At 33.8% G+C, this 13,198-nt stretch overlaps 1 protein-coding gene across 1 annotated transcript in view; it reads left to right on the plus strand.

The window, feature by feature from the left end:
- Positions 1–13,198, plus strand: part of LOC127957904 (astrotactin-2-like) — a 489,389-nt gene that overhangs the window by 299,100 nt on the left and 177,091 nt on the right. The window contains exons 8-10 of the mRNA XM_052556604.1: positions 3,824–3,908; positions 4,724–4,798; positions 8,667–8,804. Coding sequence (XP_052412564.1) covers positions 3,824–3,908; positions 4,724–4,798; positions 8,667–8,804 — 298 coding nt within the window. The remainder of the gene's footprint in view (positions 1–3,823; positions 3,909–4,723; positions 4,799–8,666; positions 8,805–13,198) is intronic.

The raw sequence follows: 13,198 nt of genomic DNA on the forward strand, positions 1-13,198 counted from the left end.
AGCCTCTCTTGTATTCATCTGTTATAAATATTCCTTGTTTGTACCATCTCTCTCTGTTTCTCTCCTACACAACCAATAGAGGACAAAATGGCTCTGTCATTTCATAGTGTTCAGAGTTTATCAGCCTTCTTTTCTCTCTCTCACTACTTTTGTCCATATGTCTCTGTGGGAGTGTAACATGATAAATCTTCTCAAGGTCTATAGGCGGAATTGCTTCCCTCGGAATTTTGTAACACAGGGAAATATTCATCTGAACAACAATATCTCTTTCTCAATGCCCACGTCTTGAACCTTGAAATCAGAAAATTACCCATGTAGCCTTTCATAAGAAACTTTCTAATGAAAGCATATTAATCACAGGAGTTCACGAGTTCACAGACTCTTCCTGGTTTAATTTTGTTTCATCATCATTTAAAGTGGTCATAAAATGGAGAATCAAAATATTCTTGATATTTACACATATTACTCTGCAATAAAAATAAATAAATAAATAAATAAATAAATTACAACTGAACATTTTAAAATGTTCAGAACTAACTCCCCGGTTTAAACTATGAATTATCAATTTATACACTTCTGAAAAATAAAGATTTGAAATCTTAAAATGCTCATTAGGCTTTATTGTTATATTCAATCATGGAGGCATGTTCTGAACAACTCATTTGTGTCAAAAAATTACAAGAGTGATACTGCTGTTAGCTAATGAAATGCTCTTTTGATGCACAAAAACTTGAGAAACTAATCTTGAGAAAAAATTATAAAAAAAAAAAAACTGTAACTGCATTTCATGAGCTGTGATTGGTGTAATATGTAAGAGATCATGTGCAGATGTGGTTTAATGCTTTTAATGCATTAGTGATTCAAGCCAGTGACTAAACTTCAGGCTAGACATCAACTTCACATTGTTACCGGGAGTAGCCTGAAATCCATATTTTCTCTATATTGTGGTTATTTTATATAGAGTAAATGAGCAAATATAATTATCTTAGAAATCACTGGAGCAGCGTGAGTCTACCATTATTTGATTTCTGCATTTTCACCAAAACTCCTACAATAATCTATCACACAGGTTACACTGTTCGACAAGTTTATTTTATTTTTATTTATTTTTTTTACATTCTGTTTGCATTGTGTTAGTTACATAAAAATATTTGTGAGATTGCAGAAATGACTGTGATCATCGTGTGTCAGTAGACATGATTGTGTCCAGCTAAAGTGCAGCACTGCAATGAGAGTAGTTCTGTATATAATCAATAATCAGCATTATTACTATTACTTTAATCAACACTTTTCACCTTGAGTTAATCTTGGTTGCTGTAATGTTTCCTCATATTGAAAATGTAAAATTATATCTATAAATATTAAATAAGAAATCTGTAATTAAATTTTGTAGAGGATTTTATTTTTATTTTCTCACATAACAGCTTGTTAAATGGTGTATAATATTTTCCAGAATAAATACTACTACTACAACTAATAGTAACAAGAGGATATCTTGAAGAATATTTTACTTTTGTTGTATAGATATTGGCCTACATTTCAAAGGTTTTGAGTTGGCCATTCTGTACTGTTTTTGAAAGAAGTCCCTTCGGCTCACCAAGGCTGCAGCAAAAAAAAAAAAAAAAAAAAAAAAAATGTTATTTGTAAAGTTTCTGTTGAACACGAGTCCTTCAAGTAGAGTCTCTTAAAACACTTTGCAACTTTGTTCAAAAAGAATTCAAAGACTTCTCCAAGTAGCATACACAAACTTACTTCAGATATAACCTTACAGGACTTCGAAGGACAACCATTTATAGGCAATCTACCTGCACTATAGCTCAAATCATCATTGAGAGCCGTTTGATTGAAACCTCTAAATCAGAATAATTGGCACATAGTCTGGAGGACTAGCACTTACAGCTGCACAAGCATTTTAATACATTTGAACCTTCATTTTTACAGATGGAAAGGCTCATTTTCTGTTTTGTTTAACAGAAGGGCTGCTCCCATACTGATTTGATGGTACAGGTATCAGTCATATTCTGATGCGCTAACAAAAAAATATATATATATATTATTAAGCACTTATATTTGCTATTATAATAGCTATTAAACTATTTGGTATTTGATTGTGCAGTTTCACTCTAATTGCCATCTATTTGTATTTCTTTCCTTTTTATTTATTTTTCATTCCTTTTTGTTAAATCGCACTATTAGGCAACTCATATATGTCTTTCCTTCTGTCTCTTTTTAATACATGTGTAATAAGAACTATTTTGCATTTTCAGAATATTGAAGTGTAAGTTAAGATTTTCAAATGTAACCCAAAAGATAATTTTTTATTGGTAGTATTATTAGTAGTAATTATTCAGAAATATCTGACCAAATTCCACGATTGATTTAGGTATTCCATACATCTCTGCAATAAATTGCAATAGTTTACTACTATTGGTCATTAATGTATGTTAGTTGTGGTCGGCAACTGTTTCCCTGTCCACCTTCTATTTCACTTTTCTCTGTTTGTCCAGTGTAATAGCTGTGCCTAATTGTGCTTGTTTTCATAAGAATAAGCCGTGAAATTGGAGCCTTTAAATGGGATGAATATCATTATCATAGTAGGAGTACAGATGGGTGCATATTATTTCTAATATTCACCACTCTAGCTCATGAAATATGAATGTCTGCATGTGCGGTTTGTAAAATTACTTTTCTTATTGTTTCGTTTCCCCTCCAGCCAGAGCTGGTTTTGAAATTTCCTTTCATATTCAAGTAAAGTACTGCTGTATCTGATTTCTCTTGCTTTTCAGATTTGCCCTTTATTTTAATTTGAAGAGTATGTTAGTTAGAGTATGTTTTTTCTTTATTTATTTTTTTTTACAAAAACATGTCAGTTTTATGTTTTGTTTGTGTTATGAATCATGAGCTGGCAAACTCTAGGAAACTTCAAAAAAAAAATATCCTGATTTCAATATGCATGAATAAAGCAGAATGAGAAACAATGAAAATTGTACTGCATGATTTGTTAGTGACAGAAACAAATAATGAAGTTATTATTATTATTTTATTTTTTTCTGGTTATATTAAAGGAACATGAAGGCTTGCTCATTATTTTTCTTATTGTTGAAATTAATTTGCACCCTTTTTTAAGTTCTTTGTTTATAGATCTCATGTTAATGTCTAAAATAGATGAAAGCATAGAAATGTACACAATATATTATACAACTGTAAATGAACTGTCAATTTTTTCATCATTTAAAGTCTCATATGGAAGCTTGTTACCACTATGAAAAGAATATAGGCATAAATATAGAAAATAGTAAAAGTTTATAGCAAGTTTTCATAACAGTTTTCATTGCTTATGCCTCTATGACTTTTTACACCATACGTGACACAATTCAACATTATTTTCCCTATATAATGATATATTTACAATATGAATATTCCCCCATGAAACAGACTTTTGATGCTGATTTGAAATAAGACATGGACATATTTCTGTGAGATTCACCCAACAAACCCTCTGTCACTGAGGAGGCACATCATACTTGCATCACTGACTCCTAGCATCACCTGCTGAGAGCTGAGTAGCTCTGTGATACCTTTCAAGATAAGTGAATATGTATATGTGTCCATCTGATTGTGAAGGTGTTGGAGACAGAACCAGCTCTCACATGTCACTCTTCCCAATTCACTTGACTGCATATAGGACAAACTGTACTTTGAAAACCTTTTGTCTGGAGCAAATCGAAGTGTGTGCAATAGCACTGGGTGACACATGGACATGCGGTTGATTTGCCAGAGGGATAAATGAACATAATCTGTCACTGTGTTTTGCTCTCTGCAGGCGAATGCAGCTGTCTGGAAGGTTATGCCCCTGACCCCGAGCATAACCATCTCTGTGTCCGCACTGATTGGGGCCGCAATGAAGGGTGAGTGCTGCATGCTGCACTCTGTCAATGCCTCACAAATAGGCCAAACTAAAAGCTAGAATGGGGGATGGGGGTGGCGGTGGGAGTGGAGAGTGAGAGATGTGATTCATCACCTCACCTCATGCCAAGTGTAGTAACTACTCTTCCTTACTCATGCGGTGCATGTTAATGAACTCACTCATGCAAACAGCTGGTCCAAAAAAAAAGAAAAAAAGAAAAGAAAAAAAAATCACAGCAGCCCATCGACTCCAGTCAGAGACTTAAAACGAACCTGGGACATTGTTACACTTGACATAACAGCTGTCACACCTCCAGGAAACTTAAACAAGTTGGGTCTAAAGTAATCTAAAAGTAATCAAAGAGTAGTCTGGTGACATTAGGTAAATTATGTTATGTAATTTTGAATTAGATTACAAGTAATCTACCCAGCACTGGCAAATGGATAGCAACACCATAGAATCTTAGTGGTTAGTACTGCACCTAATGACCACTCAGTTCTCTTTAGCAACCGCCTAGCAACACCCCTGAAACACTGGAACATCCTAGCATAGTGGTATACTTTTTTTGCCACTTTGGGCCACCTTCCTGCAGAGTTTAGCTCCAGCACACCAGAAGTTTATCATTATCCTGAAGACCCTGGGTAGCAGGTTCAGGTGTATTCAATTATGGTTGTAGTGGAACTCTGCAGGGGATTGGTTCTCTAAGAGTAGGATTTGACAAACTTAATTTAGTTTATTACTGTAACTATTAACATTACTCAGATAAAACCCTTAGCATTTATACTCACAGAGCCTTTTTGTGTGTTTGTCCCACAGTCCGTGGCCATACTCAAACTTGGAAAGAGGTTACGACCTTGTCACAGGGGAACAGGCTCCAGAGAAGATTTTCAGGTAAGAAGCAGATCTCCCCACCTGTCTTTCCTCTAAAATAAGGTGCCATGCTAAACACAACAGTCCCAGGGGTGTCCCAGTCCAGGCAGGACCTCCTCGCCTGCTGTCAGCAACCCTCATACTGAAAGCAGGACTTCACAAACTGCTTGCGGGGGAGTGCTGTGGGTTTCCTGGTAGGAGTTGCCCTAGGCATCTTCCACCTGAAAGAGGAGTGTGATCTACCGGAGCCCTGGACCTCTTTCCATTTTAAAGCAGCATCTAGGGCCACTGTGAGTGTTTAGTGTGTCCATATATTTATTTTTCATGTTCTCAAGAAAAGGGTGGAGATAGAAAGGGAACAAGGACAGGTCACAAACTGTAGCATGTCACTCTGAATCTCTCTATGTTTCTGCCTGACTGCAGTCTGAAAGTTGCATGTTGCTTTTTTTTAACCAGACTCGTTGGAAATATGTGACTGCATTTCTCAAAAAACATAAAATGTAGGTACATTTTGCTGCACTTTTCAGATGACACATCCATAAGAGGCATTATAAGCAAGAACATTTACATAGGCAAGTGCATTACAAGTACATCAAAGTTCTAAATAATGTATTATTATTATTTTTATTTTATTTTTTACATTTGTGTGTGATTGTTGCGACATTTTATTACATTGGTTGTTGGCAACACATTAGCTGAAGAAGCCAATGCTGTTTTAATTAGCTTCTAGCTTCTGTCCTTGATCTATTTTATCAGACCCAGGCTTCACATCACAAGTGCAATGTTGTACCGAGTGCTCTTCTGAGCAAGTTTACTATGCAACAAATCCATAGATGTCAAGCTTGTAATGTGAGGCAAACATATAAATGCATTAAAGGTAACCTATTATGCCCCTTTTCAAAAGATGCTAAATAAGTCTGTGTTGTCCCCAGAGTGTGTATGTGAAGATTTAACTCAAAACACTTTAGATAATTTTGTATAGCTTGTTAAAATTGCCACTTTTAGGGTATGAGCCAAAACACATCATTTTTGTCTTCCCCTTTAAATGCAAATGAGCTGATGCTCGGGGGGAAGAGGGCGGAGCTTCAAGAGCTCAAGCTCTGACAATACTGGTTCTAGCCTTTGCAAATAAACTTGACAAGCAGGGAGACAAATGTTGTTGGTGTTTTACTTGGTAGTGTTTACTCTTTAGTGCCTCTAGTGTTCACTTGATGGAGACTGTAGTGAAATGTATGCATGAAAAAGACAGTCACATATCGCATTTTTTACACTCTTTAAATTGTTTACACATAAAAGTGAGACATCTACCAAACATGTAAAGACGAGACAGAACTTGTGTGTTAAAGCAGAATTTAGTTGTTTATCGTTGCTGAGCAGTTACACTTATCCAAACGAGCAATTAACATATTTATTTGCTATATAAATTATTATTTACTAGATTTTTTTTGCATATACCGTTACTATGATTCAAAATTACTCACACTATGATATAGGATTTTGTAGTGCAGTCCACACTTATATCAGTAGTCGCAGCAATTTCAACTAAAACAAATGTGTATTTTACATTGGACAATTACCTGATGTAATGACAATTTCTTACTTTGATTATCACTATTAAATTCTGTATCTCGTTACTTAAACGTGAAGATATGTTCCATTATTTTGCTTGTTTTCAGACTATGAGCATGAAGCGATTTTATTTTCTTTGGATCTAAACGTGAAGGCGAAAATAAATGAAATTTATATCATCCCATTCACTCTCTCCTTACTCACCCAAGCTGTCATCACTCTTAACCACCTGACAACTCAAGCCATTTAGTTCAGCTGGCAGCAGTTGACTGATAGTGGACTGAGGAAAGCAATCGATGCCCTCTGAAGTGTCAATTGATGGGCCGAAGCAAGGCCTGGGCTGTCGCTGTCTTATTTATGAGTGGATGTATGCATTGATCCAGAGTAATTCAGATGTGCTTGTCTATATCCAAGGTCAACGGCTGGCCAGACTCAGACATGGGCTTTAGTGAGGTGGAGCCCTTGTGTCAGATCGGTATGATATATGATATGTGTGCATGCTATCATACAAATTTAATTCCCAGAATATGGATTTATTGGCTAAATTAATATTATATTAGCTCAATTATTTTAGCTCTTTGGTTACATTGATACAGTAATCATGATGCTATTAAACTAATTATGAATTAGACAGCCATAGTTAATATACATGTCACATATGTGCCAATCGAAGGGGAATAAAACAACAAGCCACAGAAAGCTGTGGTTTACAGTGAATTTATAACAGCTAAGGAGGGTTGTTAGGCACAATACTGTAATAAATTAATTATAAACAATGGCTTCATGGCGCTTATTACTTTTATAAAACAGTTTTTATATATAAAGTACATAACAAGGTTTCATAAAAATAAAATAATAATAATAATAATAATAATAATAATAATAATAATAATAATAATAATAATTAATGATAATAATAAATATATTACTCTTCTGCCAAAATATGTAGTTCCTTAGAAACAGTTGTGATTGTAACAAAGTGACAAGCCCAGACTCAGAATTAAGGGCACATTGGAAACCATGCATTAAGGGATCTTTAAAAGGGACAAAGGTTTGGTGGATCAGTGATGTGCCAGTTAAGCTCTGCACGTAGGCAACATGGCAGCTGAGACTGTAGGGTTCACCTTTCCCGTTTTTCATGGTGGCATAAAACTGATGGAGAGCCTGGCTTATGTCAGTTTTGGTTATTGATTAAAAATAGACCCAGCAGGCGCAGAACGTCAATATAACGTCAGGTTGACATTGCATATGACGTCAGACAGATGTTGCGTTGTGCTTGAGAATGAAAATTGGGTTGACGTCAATATTTTACGCCAATTTAACGTTGACAACAAATATCAACATCAGCTGATATAGGTATTGGAATTAAATTAACATTGACAATAGACATTGAATTGACATTAAATTTTGGGCTCTCAACCAAATATCAACATTGTATGGCATCGTGTGCCTGCTGGGAATAGCCATGTCTTTTACGGCACACCAGGACTGAAAACAGCAAATAGCCCACATTGTCTGCTTAACAGTAGCAACTTCATTTCTTGACTGTTTCAACTCTAAGATTGGTATCTTATTAAATTTCAAGCATCTCTGCTTTGTTTTTATGTTCTCTTTCTCTGTTCTGTCCATCACTTCCCCCTGCTCATCCTCGCTTAGCCCACCCAGTAAATCAAAATTCACAATTCTTTTCATTTTTCAGTGACAAATCTTCAGTCACTGAAAAAAATATTATATTAGTCTGCATTCTCTTTACACAATATTTATCCATCCATTTATGTTGTTCATATATATATATATATATATATATATATATATATATATATATATATATATATATATATATATATATACACACACACAAAATTGAAATGAGTAAATAATGAGAAAAAAATGATATATTAATTAGATTAATTTTCCATTAAGATTATACAGTAGGTGGTGCAATCATGTCAATTAATCTGGATTACAAAGAGATTATATGCTAAAACCGAGATACAAATACTGTAAACTTAGACGCTCATTTCTTTTCCCCCTGAAGTCCACCTATAAGGTTCAAAATATTGTTTTTCATGACATTTTTATTTTATTTTATTTTATTTTATTCATATCGTTATTATTTTTATTTGTGTATGTCATTAGCACAGAACTTCTGTCTAGTTTGATGGTCTTTATTTGTGCATGTTGTGAAGAACAGATCTTCTCTCTCAGTCAGTGTGGCTTTCTTTTAATAAACAGCTGTCCTTATTCCAGCAGGTTACAAATGGTCATTGAAATTCAACTGACACAGTACGCTCTTGTGTTCATGTCCCTCACGCTGCAGGTCATCCTACAGTCTGGGTCAAGGCCTATGGCTGCCAGTCAGCAAGAGCTTTGTGGTTCCTCCAGTGGAGCTGTCAATCAACCCTATAGCCAGCTGCAAGACGGATGTGTTGGTTACAGAAGACCCTGGAGAAGTGCGGTGAGTTAATCACAGCTCAGCTCAACAAGCCCCCCTGTGTGTTTCAGTACATTCTCAACTGAGAATGGACATCAGAAGATGTCTGTGTTCCTGCTGTAAATGATGGGTTGAATGTAACTTATTAAGGCTGTTCTGGATCTTTTTTTATATGATCAGGTTTATTAGAGATATTTAATTACATGTCATTGACATGTTGTTGTTGTTGTTGTTGTTCTACCCTTAGGAAAATTTTTTACTGGTCCAGTAATTTGCTTGTACATTATTCAACCCTGAAGGTGCACGAGTACCTTAAAGGTATAAGTTAGTAAGTAAAAGGTTTATTTTTATTTTTTTGTAACGGGTTAGGGTTACACACACTTTTTGGTAATTATGCAAACATTATGGGATTATGACCTTTGAATGTTATTTCTTTCTCTAAATGTTCTGAGTAACATTTAGAAAAACAAAAAAATACATGGACATTCAACTAAAACTTTTCAGAAATAAAATTTTCATGAATGATGTTTAATATAATATAATATAATATATATATATATATATATATATATATATATATATATATATATATATATATATATATATATATACATATACATATATAATTATAAGTAACCTGCCAAAATATTAATCCACAACATATACCTCAATATAAACTGAAACAAAAATGTGTAAATGTGTTCAGCATTCTGCAACAAATATTTTTCATATTTTTGATACTATTTTAAGTCGTAAAGTAAGCAGTATACATTAAAATCCCACACATGGCTTTAGCAGGCATGTATACATGATACTAAGCGTGACAGACGGTGCCTGAGACCTCCCGAGCTCAACAGCGTCCCACAGTTTTATTTCCATGTTACATTACATGAACCTCGGTCCACCAAGACGAAATGAATGCGCTTCAGCTATGTGTCTTCAACAGGTCAGTAGCTAGTTGGAATGTCTGTTTTTTTTTGTTTGTTTTTTTTTGTTTTTTTCTTCTTCTATGTAGAGTAGTTGATCAAATTAACAAAGTATAAATCCTTAAGTTTAAATTTGCTCTCATGAATAGCCTTTATAGTTTTATGTTTATATTGTGTTTGTTTTATTATTATTCTGAGAATTGACATATGATCATCTTTCCTCACGTGTATTGCTCCACAACTTGTAACATTCTAAATCAACATTTGGAGGTGATAAAATACTATATCTAAAGGCAATTATTAAACAGCATTTTATTCAACATTAGGGCGCCACCCACAGGATAACTCAAGGACATCCCTGCCAAAATGTTGTCTGCATGTGTTCAGAAATTATAATCTAAAGTTTACTAAATGTTTTTCATATATTAGTACTACGACTCAGAATCGGTCAGGAGCCGCTACAGTGATAAGTACCTTTACAAGTGCATAACCCTACTAACTCTAACCTAGCAGTTTACAGATAATATAATGACTGCCAGATGACATGCAGTTGCAACTATACTTATAGTAGAATGTCTATATGTGATCTGTGGGCATAAAGTGATCAGTCTGAACAAATACAGTATGTTATTACTCCTGGAATAATGTTTGTTAATATCGTTGAGAAAACTTTGCCAGACCATTAGCTAAAGTTCTGAGAACACTCCTTTTTAGCTGGGTACTTGCTGATTCTTTGTAATTATTTGTAAAGTTTACTAGCAAATTCTAAGTGAAAATTGTTACTATACATTGTTGTTGTTTTTTCAGTAAACCTTCTAATCACCCAAAACATCTTAAAATCTGCCTCACAATACCCTTACAACCAAATAAACTATCCCATCGCCTATCCTTAGTAATCACATTAGCAATCACCTTTCCACCTTATTCCTACGTCCCATAACACTTTGTGAATTATGGGTATAACTTTTGTTAAGCTGTAAACACTTTTGAAAGCACCCATTTATTTATTTATTTATTTATTTATTTATTTATTTATTATTTATTATTTATTATTTATTATTTATTTATTTATTTATTTATTTATTTATTTATTTATTTATTTTTTACAGCAATAACCGACGTGTGAAATAATATAGTAGTATTGTATATCTGTTACTATATATCATTTTTGTCATAATCAAAAATGTTCAATAACTTTGTCACTGCCCGATTTCTGACATTCTGAAAGATAAAGGTTTGTATTTACCTGTGAAAACAAACCTGGAAAGAGACGTGCGGATTTGAGGAGAAAAACAAGAGATCCGTTGTGCATTCCAGGCAATTATTAAAGGAATTATAAATTAAATCAGGAGAACAAACCAAAAATCTTCAGTATATGTTGTCCTTTTTCATACTATTACAGCGGAATGAGAAGGGGGAAATATATATAATGAGGAAAATAATGCAGCGACTAAAAGTGCCCTTGCAATAGTCATGTAATAACATGTCACATTAAAATAGCAAACTTTATGTAATTCTCATGATGTCTGCAAATAAAACATGGTGGAAAATTGACAGCTTATTCAGTCTATCAAACTGAAAAGCGTTATTTGTGGGCAACCTTATGATTTGAAATGATTCAGGTCAGTCTTTTTGAATGGAAGTTCCCCAAACCAGAAGTGTTTTCAATTGAGACCATGTGTTTAGTTGACCATTTTAATGTAATGTTTTTGGAATTATTCATTTAACTTATTTCTACTGAAATACAAAAACATACATTATCTGGATTTTTTCATCCAGTATATCTCCGTCTAAGTGAAATGTTCAGGCAGTTATTAATAGACTTCTCAAAGCCTTTCATCTGACATAACTCTTGCCTCTTCATTTCTGATAGCCCCACAGCTGCTGTTGGCTGAAATGTCCTCTGGGAAATATGCTATTTACAGTATTACTTTTTCGCAACCAAGCTGTTTTCATCATTATTGCAATCCCAACATATGCCAAGCTGTTCTTACAGTGTCAGCATATACTCTGGTATGAATCAGGTGTAGACTAAGAGCTGAAGCATCATGCACCTATTGGTTTGTGTATTTAAGCACCAGTGACAGCCTGGATATAGTCTAGTTGTATAAGGGTAGTTTCTGTTTAGTCCCATACAATATGATGGTTTGTTAGAGTTGGTTTGTTTGATCTGGGAGCACTGAATGGACATGATGCGTTGGACTAAGCCTGTGAAAGCACAGGCATTAGATCATAAGCATGTTTTATGAAATTTATATACTCACATTCCAATGAATAATAATAATTATTATTTTTTTCCAACATTAATTTGTTCTTAAAAGCCTGTCAGTGAAGGAAATATGTTCTTGGTTGCAAGAACATTACCCATAATTTAAACAGTTTTGGCACTCTGGAGTATTATCTTTGCCAAATAAGTAAAGTGGTGTGAATGTTGTTTAATCGTGTACAGTAGTTTTACTTTCCATTTTGTGTCTAGAAATGGGATTGCATTTCTTTCTCCCATTTCTCCCTCATACACTTAGATAATTTGTGAGCTCTGATGATGAATAGCATTCATTAACATTTCAATTTCTATCTATCTATCTATCTATCTATCTATCTATCTATCTATCTATCTATCTATCTATCTATCTATCTATCTATCTATCTGTCTGTCTGTCTGTCTGTCTGTCTGTCTGTCTGTCTGTCTGTCTATGTAAAAATATTTAAAGAAATAATTAAAAAATGGTCTCTATTAAGGTGACTCCAATAAACTAGATAATATATATTCACACTAAATGGGAAACAAAAACAAAGCAAAACACCCTGTTTGTTATGACAAAACAGCAGCTTTGCAATCAATATTTCACGTCCTAAAATGCCATGCAGGGGCAACAAACTGTGAATTGTTGAAGCAATAGCAAACGGCATATTACCAGTTTAATACACTTATTTTGCAAGTTAGCTATTGTTAGCTATTATTATCCCACACAAACATACTGTTTCAAAAGGAGGTACATCTAGCATTAGCTCTTTAAACCTGAGCTTAATAATGAACTTGTCACTTGTGTTTAATGTATATATATATATATATATATATATATATATATATATATATATATATATATATATATATATATATATATATATATATATATATATATATATATATATATATATATATATACACTTCTCTCGTGCATATATATATATATATATATATATATATATATATATACACTTCTCTCGTGCAAAATTTATTACACACAGTGTTGTCTCCTGTACATTTCTCCCTTGTGTGTGAGTATTCAAAGTGTTCACTGTAAGTGTGGAATATTCAGCCCCAGTTCAAACAAACTCTAACTTTACTGCTTGCATATTCAGACTTGTGGTTGTGAATGATTAATTAAGCTTAATTAGTACTTAACATCATGGCAGGGACAAAATAATAACTTTGAGGATGGAAACACCCATTTTATGAGTGATTAGTGGAGTTTCAGAGGAATACATTAT

Source organism: Carassius gibelio, chromosome B5 (genome assembly GCF_023724105.1).
Source record: "Carassius gibelio isolate Cgi1373 ecotype wild population from Czech Republic chromosome B5, carGib1.2-hapl.c, whole genome shotgun sequence".
Taxonomy (NCBI): domain Eukaryota; kingdom Metazoa; phylum Chordata; class Actinopteri; order Cypriniformes; family Cyprinidae; genus Carassius; species Carassius gibelio.